The 23,526-nt window shown below is 27.3% G+C and overlaps 2 protein-coding genes across 2 annotated transcripts; one reads left to right on the top strand and one right to left on the bottom strand.

The window, feature by feature from the left end:
- Positions 1-3,071: 3,071 nt before the first annotated feature.
- On the bottom strand, positions 3,072-3,894 carry LOC114170704 (60S ribosomal protein L12). The gene has a single exon (XM_028056244.1). The coding sequence runs from the start codon at positions 3,805-3,807 to the stop codon at positions 3,307-3,309; it is 501 nt and encodes a 166-aa protein (XP_027912045.1). The 5' UTR covers positions 3,808-3,894; the 3' UTR covers positions 3,072-3,306.
- Positions 3,895-16,703: 12,809 nt separating this feature from the next.
- On the top strand, positions 16,704-17,636 carry LOC114168863. Its single transcript, XM_028053830.1, has one exon. The coding sequence runs from the start codon at positions 16,879-16,881 to the stop codon at positions 17,392-17,394; it is 516 nt and encodes a 171-aa protein (XP_027909631.1). The 5' UTR covers positions 16,704-16,878; the 3' UTR covers positions 17,395-17,636.
- Positions 17,637-23,526: the final 5,890 nt, after the last annotated feature.

Below are 23,526 nucleotides of genomic sequence, written 5' to 3'. Positions count from 1 at the left end.
GTTAATGTTTTGATTACGTCAAATTTTTTATATGATTTAAATCAAAACTGGGCATAAAAAAAAATAGTATTGCGAAACTTAAATAAATGTTCGATAGAAGCACAAGAAGAAAAATTATAAATCTCTCTTTGCTTCTAAAAACTTTACTTTTAAAGAGTTTTTACTTTTCTAATCAATAATGGCTTAATTTGAAGAGCCAATAAAAGAATAAAAGGCTTATTCCTGCACCCCATTGTTTTCTTCCTGCACCCCCAACTTTAGTTGTCCTTTCCATTTCGGCCCTACAACAAATTATAGATTAAATAATTAAATAAATGTTATTTCTAAATCCACTACATATAAATAAAATTAGATTTCAAAATCCGATACACATAAATAAAATTTAATTTCAAAATCGGGTGACCACATACAACTTCATGCCAAAATCCGGTACACAAACAAAACCAAATTTCAAAGTCCAATGAATACTCAACTTCACATAACACGATTTCGAAATCCAATACACACAAATAAAATCGGATTTCAAAATTCGATAAACATACATAACTATGCATAACTTCACCATATTCCAAATTCTCGCAACTATACCCTAAATCGTAAACCGGATCTCTTGTTCCCGTTCACATCACATTTTCTTTTTTGATTCGGTTAGTTCTCCCAAATTATGTTATCCGGTTAATTATTATTAAGAGGACAAAATGGAAAATAGAAAAAATATGGAGGTGCAGAAAGAAAAATATGGGATGCAAGGAGTGCCTAAAAAACAAAATAGGTAGGCCCAACTATTTGGACAGTTAAAAACAAAGGCCCAGTTATTATGAACAACTATTCAATGTTACTTTTTTTCATCTCAGTTTTTGAGGTGCAATAAAGTCCCCACGCCATAAGCAGAAAGAAAACATAAAAATAATGCTACCAAATAAAATGCACACAATTCCAAGAGAAAACATTTCTCAACATGACCGATAACAAACAAATCCAATTTATTTTAGTATAGATAGGGGGTTTACTAAAATAGTAACAATGCAAAGTTTTATTAAATTTACATATGGTCAAGAAAATTAAAAAGAAAAAAACATAGATTAGAGGTTATGTATTTATTACCAAAACTAAGTTAAAGGTGTATCAAACCAAAACATCTTTTGATTTAAGAAAATACTTTAAATTTTACACTTACATTAAATTTCAAACCTGCATATTACCACACATAAAACAATAATGAAATACATTTGTAAACTCTTTCATAAATATGTTCAATAAATAAAATAAAATAAATTACTTTATAAACTAAAAATAAATTATAAGAACTAACTTATAAAAAGCATATGCAAAATAAGTTCTAAAGATCAATTTTCCTAAATTTTATGAAAATCAACGTCTTTAAAAAAAAATGTACTTTTAAGAGAGAAAAATTAGATCTCCATTGACTAAAATATGTATTGTATGAGGTACTTTCAATTAACTTCTCTAAAGTATGGTGTTATTTACTTTCTGTTAGCAGACTGGTTGAGCTGATATAGAACTTACGGTACTGAATACAGTTCATCTATTATGATCAGTCTTGATTTGTTTCATTATTTTCGTCCAACAGGTGATTAAGAATATATATTTTATACAAATAAAATCAATATTATAAATTAAAAATATAACTCAGACTCACATATCTTATACAATTCCGTCCTCAAACGGAACATTGTTTTCGAATCACTCCACGATACATTGGAAGAAAATGAAATTGTAATTCAATAACAAAATGTGTCATTATAACTTAATCGAGGTAACAATCAATTCGGTTGATTCAAACTTTTTTCCGAAAACAAAACACCAAAACCGTAGACATTATGATTAAAGAATTTACCACCAAAAACTACCACTTTAGATGGTAATGCAGTTAAAAAGTTGTCCAAGATTAACACATACCACAACGATAAACAACAATTACTTTAGACGCTATCTAACTACAGATGGAAAGACTAGCAAAACCCATCAATGTCATATTTTATTCAGCATGCCAAATATCGATGTCTCATTGCACTTACATTCAGATGCCTCAAACTTCAACATAAAATCTAAAAAACTACACGTTAGTGAACGACACAACTACAAAAAATCATAGTATTTTTTCAGCAGCAAATAGATAGAATTCCCACAAAAATTTAGCATGTGAACTAAGAAAACTTACAACAAAAACAACTATGCTAGATACAAATTCCATAAAGGATGCATGTATGGCTTAATTGAATGATGCTATCCATCTCTACTAGACAGACGAACATAACAATCAATACCAATTCACAAAATACTCAATCATTCATCGTTCATATTTCTCACAAGATACCACCAAGCGTATCATGCTTTGCAACCAACTAATGCATACATCATCCAAACCCTTACAGAGCTTAAATCCAAATGCCATAAAACAAATACAAAAGCAATGGCAATAGCCTCTAATACAAAAGCTTGTACTTGCATAACATAAAAACAAGATTCAAAGACTAATTTCAGAAATCTTACGTAATTTACCATATTCAATGTTGATCGAGCAAACATCAAATGTTTCTTAACAATGGAATACAATCTGATATAGAGTGAGTTGCATATGGCAATATTTCTACAAACTGCACACACAATTCTCAAAATAAACACACTGGGTGAGCAAACCAGCTATTAAGTTTCTATATAGCTCAGCACAGTAGAGCTGATCACATCTGCACGTTGTAAAATTCTTTACGAACGTATATGGCAAGAACTTTCATCAAACAATTTCAAGATAAATCAATAATGTCTAATTAAACCAGAAAACACACGTACCTACATGAAACATCACTCAAATTAAGACCCTATATCAAATAACAAACTTCAACTACACGTATAATATAAGTAAACTGAATGCCAACAAAGCAAAAACAAACGAATCAATTGCCCAAGAAATCAATACCTTAACAATGAACGACATGATTTAATCTACACGTATAACCCAATCTAAACTTTATCCACTTCAAGGTGTGAAAATTCAAATTCCAGGCAAATTCCAATTAAACTAATGAAACAAACCGACCAGCACAGGGATATATACGCAAAATCGACTACAATCCATTGACAAAATTATATCGAAAAACATATCATCTTATGAGCAGAAGTAAACTAATAAGCCCATGATAAGATCTCTCGAAATCTTCTAAATTATCCAAAACATTAAATAAACATAAACAAAAAGTTCAATAGTTGCCCCAAATTTATATAATAAAAAGAAACACGAAACAAACAGAGGTAAGAGAAAAAAGAGAAACAAAGCCTTCTTCCTCCTCAATCAAGAGGGACCTCAACATCACCATCAGTAATCTCCTGCTGCAAGTCCTTAGGATCCTTTCCATCAACTGTGCATCCCACGGAGACGCAAGTTCCAAGAATCTCCTTAATCGTGCCGCTAAGGTCCTTCGCCATAGACCTAGGCTTCATCACCCTAGCGATCTCAATGACGTCATCGAGAGAGATGTTTCCATTATGCTTAATGTTTTTGGTCTTCTTCCGGTCGCGCTCGGGCTCCTTGAGAGACTTGATGACGAGCGCGGCGGCAGAGGGAACCACCGTGACTTTGGCCTGACGGTTTTGAACGGTGAGTTTGACGGTCACTCTGAGGCCCTTCCAGTCCTTGGCTGTTTCCTTGGCGATGTCTTCTCCGATCTTCTTGGGAGAGAGACCGAGAGGACCGATCTTAGGAGCGAGAGAACTCGCTGCTCCGACCTCGCCACCGGTGACTCGGACGAAGACGTCGACGACCTGGGATGGGTCAAACTTCGGCGGCATTGTGTTGCAGTAATAGAAGAGGAAGAAGGAGTATTAGGGTTTGCGAGTGAGAATGAGGCGAAGCAGAGGGAAGAGAAACTAAGAATGAGTTATATATAAGGGTTAATAGGAATTAGGGTTTTTAAAGGTCCGTTTTGCCACTGGCAAGGTAAGGACCAATTTTGTAACTAGCACTTGAACTTCTTGCACACAACGAAGGATAGATAAGTCTTTTTCACTTTTCCTCTTTAATTTGGGTCCACTCGTGAAATGGGCTCTTTTTGGTTCTTGGGAAATTGGGCTCTATTTTAAAATTGCCGTTCTTTGTTCGGGTCCTACTATTTACACTACCTTTGTGCTAAATGCATTTCCCTTTAAATTATATATTTTAAAATAATATTATTATTTTAAAAAATTTTGTATTTTTTGTTTCATATCATGGAAATTAATTTTAAAATGTGAAGATAAGAAAATTTGTTATAGAAAATACTTTACAAAATGTTAATGAAACAAAATATTACGGAAAGTACACCCTAGTATGTGAAAGAGATAAAAACGTTTTTGGGAGAATTTTTTAAGGTACTTATTTTATGTTTTCAAAGTGGCTCTTATAACCCTTTTAATATTTTTCATGTTCCGGAAAACAATTTCAAAATGTTAATAAAATTGTCTCTTAGAAACTAGCTTCTGAAATATGTTCTTGTTTTCTTATCATTCTATAATGTTCATAAAAGTATTTTCTCAAATATTGAGAAAAATATGTGTATAATAGAAAATGTTTTTAGGGTAAAGAAAGCATTCTGAAGAAAAATAATCAAAAACACTTTGTGTTCCTTTTTTACATTCTAGCAATTACTTTTGAACACGTGCTTGTTTTCTTAATATTTTAAACATTGTTTTCCAAAAGATGAGCTTTAATTATCTTTTGTAAAATAGTTTTCAAGTTGCAAGAAATACAAATAAAGATATTTTCGGAAATACCTTCTTGAAGAAATATTTTGAAGCAGAGTTTTGCTGAAAAAAAAAAGAATACGGTTTAAGGAGTGAAAATTATTTTGATTTGATGAAAACAAATAAAAAGGTGTGTAATAAATCATTTTAAATGAAAGGGGTGTAGATAGTATAAGAATCATGAAGAGCCTATTTGTTGCTCTTCAGCCCAAATTTATTTTCCTCTGCAGAATGTTCTCTCTTTTTTTTTCTGACTTACACTCGATTTTGCTTTATACAATTATTTTTTAATTTTCTTACCTCCATCCTTATGCTTTTATTTTCCTTATAAAAATTCAGAATTGGGGTACGCTGAAAATAGACACATGAAAAATAATAATCCTTTTTAATGATAAAAATGAAAATATAATAAAATAAAATTATACATTCACATATATAATTGGTTTGTCAATAATATAATAAAATAAACTCCTATAAAGAATAATATCTAATTATATATTAAAATAACACTAAGGTAAAAAGCCATCCGTTTTTGAGTTTATATTTAAGCTTAAATATGTTTTTCTTCCCTTTAGTGTAAGTGAAATTTGGAATTAGTCCATCATCAAAATTTTTTTATCAATTTAGTCCTTCATCTTTAAAAATACGTGAATTTAGTCTTTTTAATCAAATTATATTAAATTTATTTGACGTTTCAAACGCATTTCATAATAATATTTAAATTGTTTACACCGTTTGACACATTTTCGCTTCAATGTTAATTCAAATATTATCATAAAACGCGTTTAAAATGTCAAATAAATTTACTAAAATTTGGCAAGAATGACTAAAATTCACGCATTTATAAAAATAAATGACTAAATTTATATAAAATTATAAAAAGGGACTAATTCCAAAATTTACTAAAACTTGGAGGAAAAAAAACATATTTAACTTTTATATTTATAATGATATATAGTTTTAATATTAATAACAAGACGATGCTCCACTGAAAACTACAGTTAAAAATATAACTATAGATAATTGTCTATGTACCGATTACAACATTATTTTATTTATAAATTTCGTTTACTTATATGTTTAAATTATTATATTGTTAGAATAAAGTTGTGAATTAGTTGTTAGAGAGATAAATTATTTATTATTAATTTTTCATTATTTAGTGAGGATTAGAAACAAACAAAATACTAATTTGTGAGAAAAATTATTTAACAAGGAAAAAAACAAAAATCATAATTAATTTGAAGCTAATTAATTATGTTTTGAAAAAATAAAGCATTTATTAATTCTAAAATTAAATATCTGGTCTCATATTTGTTTATAGAAATTAAAATTAAAATTAAGTTTCTTGATGTGATTTAATTTAAATTATAGATATGTTACATATCTTTTTATGTTTATAATTTTTATTTTTAAAAATCAGATTATTCGGCCGTGGTAATGCTCACAAGAATCCGAACCTAAAAAACTGTAACCTCAATTAATTTCTTCGCTGTCAACGAAATCTGATTTCATCAAATATATAAGAGAAACAACTTTTATTTTTATTTATTTTTTGTGAAAGAAATATTTTAACGAGTTTATTAAATTTCATAATATGTTATTGTTTTTTATTGTTTGAAAAAAAAGGGGGAAAGCGCATTTTTGAAGAAAAATAAAATCTTGGTGAGATCCACATAAACCAATAAATTAAAATGTTCTTGCATATTTCTCTTTTAAAAAACTTTAGTATGAAATTCATTTGATTTTTCATACAATACATATTTGGTAGAAAATATTTAGAAGTTTTAAAATGATTTTTTTTTCATGAAATGTTTGCAAATTCTTTTATATAAAATTATTTGCAATAAATATAAATTTGTTTTATATAATTTTTTTAACTATTTTTTTATCTTTGACGTTGTTTGGAATAAAAGAATTATTAATTAATTGATATCATTACAAATGTATTATATTTGACGGTACTATTTCTTTTATGTTTATTTATTTTAAAATATTTAAATATTAAATAAATTATTTGTGATACATTATAAGTAAAAATAAATTATATGTAAATATTTCGTTTATAAAATATGAATGTTATACACTTAAACATAATTTAATATTTAATTATTTTTACTAAAATACTTAAATTTTTTATAAATATTTGTGGATATTAGTATGTAATTTTTGTACATCTACATAAATTAAATTTTTCATAAATAATTATTAATGTTATATTTTAATTTTTGTATACCTACATAAATACCTACAAATAAATAAAATAATATTAAATATGAAATAAAAATCAATAAATTAGTGCAACCTTTTAATAAAAATCAATATTATTTTTCATAAATAATTTTTTACAATCTATTTCCTTAGTAAAAGTGCAAAACACACTGCACTGCTCAAACCCATTAATTAAATAAATAAAAGAAAAAAAAAAGAAAAAAAGAAGAAGAGGGAATACGATTTGTCATATTTCTCAGAATTATTATTCATTCATCTAAGTAGTGCAAGTATCAGAAAATAAAAATAAAAAATACGATTTGCAAGAGATCGACGAAAGATTATTTTGTCACAAATATGTTATTTTCTTGTTGTCCAGTATTAGAAAATATTTTTTTACAAACACGTCATTCTATTTAAACAACTAAATATTTGAATTAGAAATTAAAAATATAATTGATCATTAAAAAAAAACTATTGTAGTTAAAGAATAATTTCAAAAAAATAAAATTACAGTTGCTAAAAATGTTTTTATCCGTAAATTTTATAAAGAATTTGAACACAAACATTATATAAGCACGTTTATTTGACATTTTGCGTTTATCAATTACTTAAAAAGTATCCAGTATTTATGGATACCTTTGTTTATGAAAAATCGTTAACATAATAATTAAAGTAGTTAAAATATTTATATATAGTAATTTAAATAACTTCATTTTAAGGTAAGCAAAATGTCTTGGACATAAGATAAGTATTACCAGCAATATATTCTAATTTAAAATCATAATAATCTTAAACTTAGAAATTTCATATGATTTGTGTTCATTTTATAATACAAATACGTTACTAATAATTCAATCATATATATTAATAGTGTTGTCTTCTTAACTTAACCACAGTTTTTTTTTTAACTTGACACACATTACTATTTATATCATTCAATTCCAAGAAGAAATGAATCATTGTTTTCATATTTGGCTGGTGGATTTTTTTAATGTTAGAAACAACTTTATAACTCATAACCATCACTGAAAAAGAGGAATCTAAAGAACAATCCACTTGTCATCTTCACCATTTTGAAGTTAAATAAAGTTTGGTTTTGAAGATCTTAGGTGCTTCGCCTTTTTCTTCTGTATAAGTTCTTATTCTCTATTCGAAAATTCGCTAATCAATGGAAGTATGTTGTTGGCCCTTTGAGAGTTGTTGATTTCGTTGATTTCACTAATGGATGAAAATCTCACAGAAACTCCAGATAAAGTAGATTTATGGTTCATTTGTATATCAGTTTATAAGTTTGAGGTAAGTTTAAAGTCTATAATAATATTAGAGTTATTTGAAACGTATCATAATAATACTTGTTTGCAGGTCTATTGTACTAGCATTATTATTGTCTGTTTTCAAAAACCGTCCATTAATGTTTAATATTACATTCAAGATGTATATGCGTTAAAGTGTGATATTGAAGATATTTTTGGAATTCTCGTATTGATGAGAGATCAAATAAATTTACATTATACATGTAGGTCTAAATCTCACTTTACAAACCGATTTCACTTTTTAACATAGTTTTACAACCATGAGTAGGCTTAAGGCTCGTTTCTTAATATGATTTCATAATTGAGTTAGAATTAGAACTTATCGTAATGAATCTTAGTATAAATTTCACAATAATTAGTGATAAAACAAATTTATAGTATATAAATGAGTACAAACTACAAACTAATTTTATAAGGTTGGGTCCACTTCTTAATATGATATGTGTTCTTGCCGGACTTGTTCCGATATGTTACCGAGCACAATCCAGCAAGAGCCCCTCAAAAACAGTATATCCTCCCCCCCCTCGTCTCGTCTTATACCGTATTCCCTTTGTGTACCTACAAGTACGCCAACCAGCCGAGTTGGCTCCGTATCGTGGGGGGTTACCTAACGTCGTGGTATCTTCCTGAGCTGAGGGGGTCCTATTGTTACGGTTTGAATATGTTAACGTGCAGGGAGTGGGCCATTCGATACTTTATTTGGGCCGACTCATTCTCACTAGGCCCACTAGTCGGATCAAACTCGGGCGCGCCGGGGCGTTACAATATGATATCATAATCATGAGTTAAAGTCTATTATTATAACAAAATTTGATGTAGATGGCACATTATAATTGAGTACAAACTTCACTTTATAAAATTCAAACTAACTTTGTAGGATTTAATTAGATTCTATTTCTCAACCCTAATAAAAGAAAATCAAACTTTTGGTGCCCCCGTAAGTACATTTTTCAGTTCCAAATAAAATAAGAACTCCTATCAATCATGGTGTGGAAAAATGCATTATAGTCCCCACCCCATTAAAGATAGAAATGGCAAAAGCAAGATGCTAAATGTGATAATATGATCAATGTTGTGGCCTCGTATCCTTAATTGGTTTTACTAGTCAAATGCTTATCCATATAAATGATTCCACTTATTATTATTATTATTAGTGTATGTTATGGTGATGAGGAACCAAAAAGGAACACATCATAGTGATATATGTTGTTTATTGTTGTTTATTGTAATTATTAGCCATGATAAGTTCTCTTTGGTGTTGATAAAAAACAAAAACAGTTGTATTGTTATGGAGGGTGAGTCGCAATTAGGGGGACACCTAAAAGTGGCATGGAATGAAGTGTTGTATTCAGCTTTAGTGTATATTTTTGTGTTATGAGAGAGATGGGTGAAGGGGGAAAACTAAATTCTATTGGCAAAAAGGGAAAATTGTAACGTCCATTTCATTTTTTGAAGATAGAGGGAGAGAGAGGAATGGTAAGAGGAAAATTAAAATGAATCTATGATAAAGAAAAATAAAATTAATAGTAAAAGTGAATGAACGATAAAAATAAAAGGCAAAGAGAATATGTATATGTGTATATCTATAACATATATCTATAACTACGTATAAATAAGATTTCCTCTCATCTTTCATAATTCAAATGTTACCTTTTACAAATATAATTATTTGTTAAATTTTGTAATATTAATAGTTAGTTTTACATGTTTTCTACAACAATTATTCTCTCATATTCTCTCGCTTATTTCACTTTATTTTTAATAAATATAAATTTATTTTGTGTATTAATTTAATAACATTATATTATTATCACCTACTAATATAATATCATGTATATTTAAAAAATGAATACACAAATGTTTGTGTTTACGCTAGTGTATATAAAAGTTTGATTAAAATAATTTATAATCGATAATATTTTAACTATATTTTAAATGACAACATCATAAAACCTTTTTCTTTTATTTGTAACTATATATAAAGAGTTTATAATTATATGCAAAGAGAATTTTTTTCTTTGTGTCCATATTTTTTAATTTCAATTTTATCCTTTAAATTATCGACAAATTTTTTCGTCAGTAAAATTTATTGATAAATATTGTGATTTTATATTTTTCCTCCTCCTCTTCTTCAACTTTTTTCTTTCTTTTTATCTTTCTTCTTCCTATTTTTCATCTTCTTCTTCATCCAACATATCCATTACTGACGAATATTTTTCTCGATGATTAAAATTATAAAATTTGTCAATAAAATCGTTTGTAAATTTTGTTTTTGTCGATATATTATTTTTCATTGGTAAATTTCGTCAAGAAATGTCATTTTGGCTATGAATTTTTATCCATCATTAAATGTTATTTTTCCAACGATTTTTTTTATTAAATTTTTTTTATCGGTAATACAATATTTTCTTGTAATAATAACCATAAAAAATTATGATATTATCAAATATTAAATATCAAAATAACATATTTTTGTTTTTTCAATGTCAAATGTTGAACAATTATATAAAATTCAAAACAAAGTATCAAATAATATAATTAAATAAAAATGAAAGATTTATATAAAATATTACATATAAATAAAATTTTATACCAGTAAAACATCTATTAATTTTGTAAATTTTGATGAAATGAAGTTGTTAAAGTTTTTTTTTTTTTAAAGATGGTTATGTTACTTGTTTGGTTTCAATCTTGATTCAAATAGTTTAAGTATGCTTTTTTTTTTTCTCAAATAAGTTTCATTTTTTGGAAAATTAAGTCTCATCATTATTAGTAAGTGGATTTTCCAAAGTTAACTTTTTATTCTTGAGTATGAGTGTTGAATTGAAGTTCACCTAAAAAATATTCTTTGATGTTCAAGTGAATGAAAACTTTTGAAATAATGAATACGACTAAAAAAGATTTGTGTGTATTTTCTTTAATGATAACATGTATTTATAATATTTAGTTCAAGATTGAAGAGAATAAAGTTTAATAATAAAAAAAATATCCAATTGCATTATTTTTCATATGGAGTAATAAATATGGGATCATCAAATATTTTTTTTCAAGTTTAACTCGACCAGCAATCTTATTAATAATACTAAATAATCTAGTAAAATATCATTATAAATAATAGTTACTGGTGATTTTTTTTATTGTTTCTATGGATAGTTTATAAAAAATATTAAGTAAAACGTAATATATATTTAATATTTTTCCCATAAAATATTTCTTATTCATTCCACTTAACAACTAAGATAATTAATGAAATATAGATTTCATAAAAAGATATAACATTAGGCTTGGATACATAAAGTGATATTTAATGAAAATATATATGTGTATACTTTTTTTTACATGGGTATTTTTAATAGTGAAAAAAAAATGAACTTATTTTTAAACTAAATTTTCTTCATGATAGAAACTCTCGTGTATAAAATGTTTAATTACAATTTTTTAATTCACATATAAAATAATTTAACCTATAGATAATTTTAAAAAAAAAGTGTTTCTGATTGTACGAATAACAATTGAGACTTATTAATGATACAAGTCCATACCAACAAAGTGAATTTGATTCTCATTCACAGAACATGTACCTCAAAACAAAATTACGCCTAAAAGAAAAATGCTAAAAAAGAAATCAACGATTAGGGTTTATACAGTTTTAGGTTTCAATATGATATGTATAATCTGACAAGACACGACACGAATAATAAACCAATATTGTGTCTTGTTGATCAGATTTCAAGTCAGATGGAAGAAAATGTTTTGGTCTATTTTATTTGAATAACGAGTGAACTTATTCTTTTAACTTTATTAGGTGATACATGATTTTATTTTATTTTGAAAATTAATTAAATGTTGTGGTTGTATTGATTTATTTTTCCTGAAATGCACATATTTTAATTTTTCCTGAATCTCTTCCCTTTTTTTTCTTTGTCAGCGGAAAAGAATAATAATATAGGAAATACATGACATTTCCTCTTGATCAGCATTATTAACTTTGATATCTTATGCAGGACACCTCAAAATATACCCAATAATATTTGTCATCACATAAATTTTTAAATAAAATAAAATAAAATAATTTAAAACACAGGAAAACCATATACCGAATTCATCTTAAAATTACCTAGGTAAACAATACTTATTACAAGGAAGTAAAAAATTAAATCACATGTATTTTTTTTTAATGACAACTAAATTAGTTAACTTATCAGCATAATAATTTTCTTCATGTAAACATAAGAAACTTTGACCTACATATCCATACAGAAACATAAGCATTAGGGTCATTTTTCTCTAAAACTTCAATGAATCACTCGTTGATCCAAAATTATAACAAACTAAAGAATAATCATTTTACAATCAAAGTTTTTGAAAACCTTTTCTCCAAATATGTTCAAAAACATACACAACTCTCGTAAACTTAACATAAATAGAAGTTCATTTCCTTAGAAAAAAACTTAAAAAATACTCACGTATTCATCTCAACTTTCTTTAAAAATATCAGCACATATTCAGTTTAAGTCAATTAATAGATAGAACTTGTCAGATTATGTCCATAAGTGAAACCATTATACTAGTTTGAATATTAAAAAATTTCAACACTAAAAAATCAAATATTACTCATATGTTTCATAAATTTATTAACAGACAACCAACTAACTATTTAATTTAAAAAGTAAAAAGAAATCAAAATCCTAAAATTTACTATAACTTTTCATTCTTCAAACCATTCAAATAAATAATTATTTTAAATAAAACATTACAATAAAACTTCATAAACTGAATAATCAAATTAAAAAGAAAAAACCTACAAATCATATAAAACTTCGTTCTATCGTTCCCACAACTGTATAGCAATATCACATGAAGGATCTCTTGCTAACTTAAATCAATGAATTGATTCTTTACTAAATCTCGCCGAATTAAAATGTTATACTTGACTTAACGAGTTCTGTACTCTTCAATTAATTCATAGACAGTTCAAAAGTATGAAAATAGTGTACAAGTTTTGTTCTATAACAACAAATTATAATATTTTGTTGTTGAAACAAAATCCCAAATAATGTATTCTCTAAATCTGGCTATTTTTCAATTGATAAGTGGCTTAATTTGTTCAACGTGCACATTAAAAAAAAAACTCATTTTATAAGGTACAAGAGATGATAATTTCAGTACACTTACAAAAATTACTAAACCGAAGGTTTATGAAACCCCATCTTAATTATAACTATGTTGTAATATTTAGGCTTAAATACATTTTTTGTCCTCATTTTCGTAGTGTTTGTTGTGGATGGTTCTTATTTTTATCAAATGTTTAAAATGGTCATCATTTTCGCAATTCATGTTTAATTTAGTCTTTTTCTGTGACGCCGTTTAAATCAGTAATGAAACACTGTACAAATGGTATTGTTTGTATTACGTTGTATTGTGGTGTATTACGTGTACAATACAAGTGTAGTAATTAGATAGTTGGGGATAAATAGGTGAAGTAGGATTTTGAAAATGAATTGTTTGGCAGTTGGTGACTTGCTGCAATCTTCTTCCTCCATTCCAATTCATGTTGGTGCCTTGCTGCAATCCTTTTCCTGCAATCCTATTATATAGGTATGTCACGGTCTTAATCTTCTTCCTTTACCTCTGGTTATAATCATTGGAGACAACAACACAATATTCGAACTACAAACAAATCCAAAAACATAATCTTGAAAACCCTAACCCCAATTGATTGACATGTGCAAAATTTATCACAATCCCAAAAACCCTAAAACCACGAGCAACTCGTCAATGATGATTATCTGGAAAATTGAAATCGAACGAATAAATCGCTACGTCCAATTGCTTCCTATGCAAATCAAAGATGCAGAAATCGCCTCCCACCCACGACAATCCCTAATTCCAGTGACAATACCTTATTGCACATTTTGCCCCAAATTGAAATTTTAACATTAATAATCCACATGTACTGTACACGTAATACACCACAATACAACGTAATACAAACAGTACCACTTGTACAGTACTTCGTTACTGATTTAAACAACGTTACAAAAAAGAACATTTTCTTTGTCTCTCAAATAGATCAATAAACAATTTGATTAAAAAAAATTATACAATAATACAAGTATTTTTCAACCAAATAAGTCTAAAGTTAGTCATGCTTAAAAATAACTTCATAATTTTAACATATAGATAATAAATTCAAATAAATAATAGAAGCAAATGTGAAATAAATTTAAAAAATAACAAAAGTTATATAAAATATTTAAAAAAAAACAACGGACAGAACATTTTTACCATAAAAAATAATGCATTTACACTTTTTTAATCATGAAATATATATATATATATATTATGTGAGTGCAATTTTTTTTAGATTTATTTTAAAAAAATTATGAACGTAATCAATATAGAAAATAATTAAATAATCAAGTCGATTATACTAAAATAATTAAACTATTTTTGGCCACCATACTTGATGTTTTTTTTTTTTATAACTTTTCCACTGTGTCTAGCGCATGGAACGTGCTTTTCCACCATTCATTTACATTCATTTAAATTATTTTCATCAATATATACATTTAAATTATTTTCATTAATATATAAATTATTTTTAAATACAAAAACGAAATTATAATTTTCTTTCTTTATTAATTAATTTATTTTTAAAATTTATCATACCTATCGTTTCAGTTACTAATTTTTATAAATTTTCATCACACTTTGATTTTTTTTTCTCATATTTTTTCCTTCAAATTCCCTCGTGGAAGTCCATTCCAAAAACAATCACAAACAAGTACAGTTTAGGGCGAGAGGCGGAAAATGAATTAGATGATAAGAGGGAGGTCCTACATCATGTGCCATCATGCTCCTTAATCTTTCTTCAAATCATTGCACGCCACGTGTCCTACGCATATCTACATTAACGCGTCTAAATAGGATAGCATAATCGCATTTGTCCTCTTTCTCACACAATCAACCAACTCTTTTCTTTTTTTCTTTTTCACTCTTATGTATTAATCAATTCTTTCCAGATATAATTGATTAATGCTCATTTGCTTTATTGTAAATAATTAATTTTGTTTTTCACTAATTCAGTGTATGCTTATTTGGATTAAATTTTATATTATTTAGACTTAAATTTATAAATCAAAACCATGATTTAAATTTCATATTAAAAAAATATAAATTTATTTATTTATTATTTATTTATTTGGATTAACCCCTATCAATGGAACCGGAATTGATACTGATGCTTCAATTAAGTGCTATGAAAATCTTTTTTTTTTTTTTTGTAAATTTAGTACAATTCCTTTTGTGGTAAATTAACTTTAATTTGTCAAGCGAGTCTATGTAAGTTGATTGAGTGGTGTACCTAAGTTCCATACAATACAACCAACAAGGATATATATTCATTAAGTCGATCACCCACCATTCCAAACCATCACATGCTATATATTTTGAATATTAAAAAAAAAGGCAAAAACATATATATATATATATATATATATATATATATATATACTTCCCCTTTTTGTTATCAGAAACAAATACTTGTTTATAAAAGTTTGATCAATTATTGTTATTATATTTAATCAATAATTGGAATCAATTATCACAGAGAAAAAAAAAATAATAGTCATAGTTAATGATTTAAAATTTAGTACTTGTAAGTATTTATTTCTCTTTAATTTTTTTTCTCATACACAAAATTTGTACATATAATTCCGATCGATGTATTACAAACATTAAATATAAACACTCATGTAACGATAATTGAAACCTTTATTCATCAAGTAAATAGGGTAGATCTTGTGCTCAAAACCAACCCTATTGTTTAAAATTTCCTTTAATTAATCCTAGAGTTTCCGCTGTCTAGTATTGATTAAAACAACGCATTGCTTTTTCAATAACAAATATATGTTATTCTATATTAAGATATAAAATATTGGCATGTGTGCTTAATGGAAATATTTATACATAAAAGAAAAACTACAAATGAGAGAAAAATTACTAAAAGATAGATAATATTTTTTTAAGAAAATTAAAATATTATAACTATATGCTTCTTATATTAATGCACCATAACTTGAAGCATGGATGGGATAACATAATGAAGCATAAAAAAAAAAAAGAAGTGAAAAACGAGTATATATGATTTTGTTGGGTGGGTGGTGCTTGGTAGTTTCTCCCAAGTGACCGAGAAAGAAACCCGAGAAAGAAAAGACGAAGGAGATGGAACCTTATCCAGAATGTAACGCGACATTTCTCTTTTTTATTACTAACTTCACACGAGACAACAAGAATAACAGGATTTATATACCGGTTTCTAATTTCTCTCTCTTTCCTTATTATTATCCAAAAATAATAATGAAAAATGAGATTTAGTTTGCAACACCCTATTCTTCTTTAAAGAAAAGGGGAAGTAGATAGCAACAAACCCTTTATAAAAGCACATCAAATGAACCATAATAAACAACAACATTGGAAGAAGAGAAAAAAAAAAAACAACAACAAGCAACAACAAAAACAACAACAGAACCTTCTTCCACAGTTTCATTCATTCACGTAACGAAAACAAAAACCAACGTTATAAAATCACCGCCACCTCTGCATGTAAACAATGGCGAGCAGAAAGAACTACTTCACTTCACGAAGCCACCGTTTTCTCCCCGTCGCTTCAAACAGAGACTCTCTATCGCTAACCATGGATTCCGAATCCGCGTTCGAATTCGACGAGTCCGAGATTTACAACTCGGGCCGGGCTAACTCGTTCGAGTTCAGCAGATCGCTCCACGGCCGCGGCTCCGCCAAGAAAAAACCCTCTTCCTCCGCCACCGCCGCCGCGGCGTCGGTGCCCGTCAACATCCCCGACTGGTCGAAGATCCTCGGCGACGAGTACACTAAAAGAAATAACAACCGCAACAACAACAACGACGAGGAAAGCGATTACGACGACGATCACAACGAGGGTTACGATGAATTTGAACGGAGCGGGAGAGTGCCACCGCACGAGTTTCTGGCGAGAACTAGGGTTGCTTCCTTCTCCGTGCATGAAGGTTTAGGGAGAACCCTGAAGGGAAGGGATCTGAGTACGCTCCGAAACGCCATTTGGGCCAAAACCGGTTTCCAAGACTGAGAAAACAGAAAGCAGAAAACAGAAAACAGAACACAGAATCTTCATCGATCGTCTTCTTCTTGTTCTACTTCTGTCACTGTAATTGACATTTTTTTTTCGTTAATTTTGGTGGTTAAGTTCACGTATATGAGGTGATTGATTATGAGGTTTCTCGTATTATTAATTCGAAACCTGAGGTTTTTACTTTTGTAAAATTACACTTAAGAAATATATAAATGTTCTTCTGTCGATTATTCAATGTTGATGACGGTGGTGTTTTGGGTTGAGTTTTTGTTTCTGGGTGATTGTTAATGGGTGCGTTTGATGGACGGTGTTGTGTTGATGAAAAATCTAAATGTGTGAGTGGGAGTTGGGGGTGGTGGAGCCATGATAGGAGCTGAAAAGGAAAGTAGGGTAAGCTTGTTTGGGTGATTGGTGGTGGGGTTAGGGTTTTGAAATGGCTTGGTTTAGCCGTTTAGGGTTGGGACCATTGGACCATGGCTATATTATTCTACACCACAAACTTAGTGGGCACTAATCATCAAATATCCATTCATAGCTACCCCTTTCAACTTTACATTCAAGGAAAAAAAAGTAACTAAATTGATGAAGGCCAATATTTAAAATTGATGGATTGAAAAAAAAAAAAAACCGTAAACTTACCTCCCTCTATTATTATCCTCTTTCTCATAAGGTGTAGGGACTCTTAAGTGATGTAAAACTTATTGAATGTACCAAAACAATTTTATTTTAGATTTTGGAATGATAAAATAATCTATTTATTCAAATATATTTGATTAACATGGTTTACACGAATCAATATTACTTACTTTGGTACATGGAAGAATGATTTATATTGGAGTATAATTATTAGAACAATTAAAATAACGCAAAGTGATAAATTCATAGGATCCACTTAATAAATATCAATACACAAGACGAGGGTGATACCTACCCTACCATTGTGATTAGAAAGAGAAATGCGAAAAGTAGCCCCAAAAATAATTTCGAAAGATGGAGGTCCTTTTATGATCTTAATTCACTAAAATGTCCAAACGTGGAACAATCTCTCCTTCACAATTCTCTTTACCAAATAATATTGAAGAAAAGTAGGTGTGATATGAATGCAACAAAACAAATGAATTTAATCAATCCAACTCCATCGAGACAAAAAAAATACAACTTGATTTAACACTATTAGACAAGATAATGCAAATATGTAATTCCATCATTATTGAACTAGACATTTAAATGTGCTCTTGTCAAGCTTATGCTATTTCATAATAGCCCCGATTAACTTAATTTTCTTTTTGCTATTGTTTGTTTCTTTTCACTTTCATTAATTAATAAGCCTTTCTAATTGCATTTTTTTATTCCAAAATTGGAACTCTTTCATGTTATAATTTTCAATTTAACGATAAGATTTTACCAGTATTTTTTTTTAAATCGTGAATTTTAATCATATATTCAATTGTTTCGGTTATTATGATGAATTTTAATGGAATAAATAATTTTATCTTATTCTATGTACCAAACTGTCAGTTATAAATGTAAGTATTTATCGACTTTAAGACGACGAAAATTTATGTTTTTACTATTTTTTTTTTCTTTCATGTTTGTTTTTAGTATATTTTTAAAATAAAATTTTAAACATAAATAGACTTGATGCTCCAGTCAAAATAAACATGGTCGATCGGTTTCAGGCTTTAACCACGCCATGGTAAGTACGGAAAGTTACTAAGGGGAAAAAATTGGGCCTCAGAGACAACACTTTTACTTTTTCACCACCCATCATTCCTAACTTTAGCTCCACACTAATACTATTTAGAAAATACCATTTTAAATTATGTTGCAGAAATTTCAAAAAATACATTTTAATTTTTTTTCAGAATAATCGAGAAACCACCCAGAAAATATTCATTTTAAAATTAAAGGTTGTCTTAACCCAAATTACACTTAAATGCAATGATTGTTTAGATCAATGTACAAACACATGTCCGTTATGTCTACTTTTTTTTTTCTTGATAATAAAAGTGAAAAAACAATATTATTGTGATAATTATTAAAATAAATATTATTAATGAACAATAAAATTTGTATTCATAAAATTAAAATATATTATTTTTTCTAAATATTTTTTAATTCAAAGTAGTTATTTTAATTTTGAAACCGATTGAAATTATAATTATTTATACTAGAAAGAAAGATATCTTATTAGTGTTATGGATTACAAAATTTGTTGATTAGGAAATAATTATATAAATATTTTTTATGAAAGTGAATATAAATAAATTTATAAGTTGATTATAAATAACTTATTTATTTTGTGAATAATTTATTGCTAAATTTTTTAAGTTAAAAAAATGTCACTAAAAAAACAATAAGAAATTCTAAAAAAAAATCGTATACTAGCAATGTTATTTATATAGAAAACACTCATAAAGAAAAAAAAATAATACACGTCGTTATTTTTTAGCAATACTAATTCCAATTTAATATATATATATATATATATATATATATATATATATATATATTAAAAAAAATTGAGAACAATAAGAATATAATTGATAAAAAAATTGCATTAATTAAATGTTTAATTAAGTTTTAAGTCATAACTTTAAAAAAATCTAGTGGAGTTTTAGTGATATCACAATTATCTTATCTACTTAAATATTGTCAGTTATTTAAGGGATTTATTGTATGTAACGAAATTTGTTTTTAAATTAAATTTAAATTATAAAATTATAGTTAAGAGAAAAAATAAATAAAAACTTTAATTAAATTTTTTTAATATTTTGAAAACTCACTAAATCACACAAAATTAATAATTACTCAATTGAAAAAATCTAAAAAATGATCATAGATTCAAAACCTATTCAGATCTTAAATAATTTCTAATAATATTGTGCCAACTTAATTAGTTCATCATTTTTTTTTTTAATTTCCTATGAAATGGTGATCACGTGCATGACTTCTGTGTAAATCATTTCCCAAATTTTGAAAAATAACTAAAAAGTCAATCTAAACACATGTTTCCGATGAACGATTTAAAAAAATATATTAAATTAATATAAATCACAATTCTAATATCTATATTTACTTTATTAGATGGCAAAATGGGTCGGTCTGATCTGTTTTATCTATCTCGTCTTTAATTTGTCAAAAACGGATTGAATTAGGATAATCCACCATTAGGAAACGGGTTGGACATTACAACCAGTCCTGTCTCGGAAAGTGCCACTTTTTTTTTTAACTTTTTAAACTTTTTGTTTATAATTTTTTTACATATATAATATACAAAATTTATTTTTTAAATTATTTTCAATTTTAAACATACAAAAAGTAAAAAAATAAAACAGTTCGCTAATTTGGTGAGTTAGCGAGGCATACCACATTTGGTTGGCGGGTTAGAATTTCCAACTCGATCCGTTCTTTTCTTGGCAGGCTTGCGGGCCAACCCGCTTTTCACATGCCTAATTTTTATAACACAATTTCAATATACAAATAATAAATTTACTATGTATAAACGTATCTTCTAATTCCCAAATTCGTGCTTGTGTATACACTTTCCTCATTTTTAAATCATGCTTTACAAAGCATGATATGTCCAACTATACGCTAGAAAAATTCTGAATTTTAACATGAGTTTGTTAGAATAGGTCAGAATAACCTCAAGTGATTTATATTCTTAAACCCCTCATAAGTGTTGGAGGTTTTTAAATGAACCACAAAAAAAAAAATCATTTCCTTTTTACTTTTTCACAATCCCTCTTTTCTCACTAATAAGGTTCTTTCTTTTTTTTTCTCTCGTGACCTAACACGACATACACTATTTGCTTCATTTCTCTCTCAATCTTAGTTAAAAAGTTTTCCTTGCCCTCTCTTAATCTTAGTAAAAAATATTTCCTTTGTTTTCAATTTCTCAATCGCTCGATCATAGCTCCCATATTCGTTGGCTTCAATTTCACTTTTTGAATTTTTATTGGTCAATCTAAATTTCAAACTAGTAATGGCTTTTGATTATTTTTTTTTCACTTTCAAGTTAATTCCTCACTTTTCCTCTTTCATCAATTGCAAATTCAATGACACTGGTTTATGCGTCGTAGGCTCGTAGTTCATAGTTCGTAATTCATGTGTTCGTAGTTCAAGTTTGTGTGTTCATAGTTCGTATTATGTTTATTGTGGGTGTATTTTATATTAACTAAAAACTTTGATTCATCTAATTATATTTGATGAAAAAAAATTATGGTGAAATATATTTTTAGATTTGCTATAATTTGACATGTCAAGCTGTTAATTATATTTCAGGACTGTTAACATTATTTTTTGGCCAAATTGTGGCAAATCTAACACTGCCCTCATGAACAATTGTTTGATTGCATGGCGTCACTTGCATTACATCCTGGGGAGATTCATTTGTCTAATTATGTCTGGTAATTTCATCAATTTTACATTTTATTATACGCATGAAGCTTATTGGAGCAATATATTTTTACAAAGGCTATGAGGTAAAGTTTCATGTAAAACTTTCCTATGTTTCATGATCACCGATAATATTTTAAACTTTAGTGTATTAACATATATTTTACATTGTAATAAATGTTACTAATTATGATTATTCTTTGTGTTAGGTATTTAATCAAATGAGCATTTCAAATGAAGAAACTAATGATGTAGATCAAGATTGTCATTATACTTTTATTATGTTTGACTTTATAACTACATGAATAAAAATTTTGTAATATTTCACTAGTTTGAACGTTTCAAACTTATCATTTACCTTGAACTTATAGACAATATTCCTTATTTTAATGAATGTTATATCTAGTTATAAACAAATATTGATTTTTTTTGTTTTGTTTTTTATTTCATATGTTATACGAATTATGTGCATTAAAAAGTCCAACAAATTAGATTAAGAGGATTTGAAACACCAAGTAAAAAATTCAATAAATAATAAATTGCACAGCAGAGATAAAAAAGTTTAGTACTATCATACAATATCGGGATTTAAAATTGTTGTTGGCAACTAGCAGATGTTTGCAAAACTCCCGCAAAAGTACTAGGGATTTGAGATCCGTTAATAAATAACAAAAGTTATAAAACCGACGATAAATAACAGGTGTTCCAAGATCGTTAGTAAGTAATAGAGTTATGAAACCCACGTAAATTCCCATGGTTTCAAAACCACAACAAAATACTGCCATTACTAGGGGTTAATCAAAATCGGTAGTTATCAATTAACGATACTGATTGTTTTCCAAAGAAAAGCAAATCACGGATAACACCTTTAGTAGGTGTTAAAACTACTAAAAATGCCAAAAATAACTCTTGTTACATTTTTGTTTCTCTTGTAGTGTTGTATTTTATTTTTTTCTTTTTTAAAATTATGCTTTTATGTTATAACAAAGTAAATATCACTCCATACTATATAAAAAAACAAAAAGCATTATAGAACTTTAGATTATGAATCATCAATGTAATACTCACGTTGACATTCTAATCACAATAATAATAACCCTTATTTAAGTGAAAATATTTCCAACTTTTTTTAAAATTATCAGTAAAATTGATCGTTTGATTAAAAAAATAAAAGAAATCCAATATAAAAGTATAAGGTATAATATAATTAATTTTTAATTTCTTTTAAATGAACATATAATATTATATATATATATATATAATATAATATAATATAATATAATATAATATAATATAATATAATATAATATAATATAATATAATATAATAATTTAACATTTAAAAACATTTGTTGAACTGGTCGTCTCAAACCCCTCACGAGTACATTCAGATGAAAATTATGAAAAATGTGTCTTCTACGAGCATGGTTCAGCAAAGACTCAAACAACACGTACATGTTTAGCAAAATCGATTTATTAAATTGATTTTTACTTAATCTAACAAACCAAATTTAATCTAATTAAAGCAAAATTGTTCGGATTTTCTTCCTTTAATTTCATAATATTCTTCCTGCCTGGTTATAATTTTTTTTTTCTGAATCGTATAATTTGAAAGTCATCTTTTAACTTTTAAATTTTGTTCTGAAAACTAAAGTTAATTTGGTCGATTTGACTAAATGTGTTTAAATAATTAACGTTTTTAAACAATATCAATTTCTGATTTTTTTAA

This window comes from Vigna unguiculata, chromosome 11 (genome assembly GCF_004118075.2).
Source record: "Vigna unguiculata cultivar IT97K-499-35 chromosome 11, ASM411807v1, whole genome shotgun sequence".
Lineage (NCBI taxonomy): Eukaryota > Viridiplantae > Streptophyta > Magnoliopsida > Fabales > Fabaceae > Vigna > Vigna unguiculata.
The sequence above is the reverse complement of the archived record's forward strand: the minus strand, read 5'-3'. Positions and strand labels throughout refer to the sequence as shown.

What these genes read in the sequence shown, in the direction of transcription:
- LOC114168863 (XM_028053830.1), top strand. Translation starts at nt 16,879, where the DNA reads ATGGCGAGCAGAAAGAACTACTTCACTTCACGAAGCCACCGTTTTCTC.
- LOC114170704 (XM_028056244.1), bottom strand. Translation starts at nt 3,807, where the DNA reads ATGCCGCCGAAGTTTGACCCATCCCAGGTCGTCGACGTCTTCGTCCGA.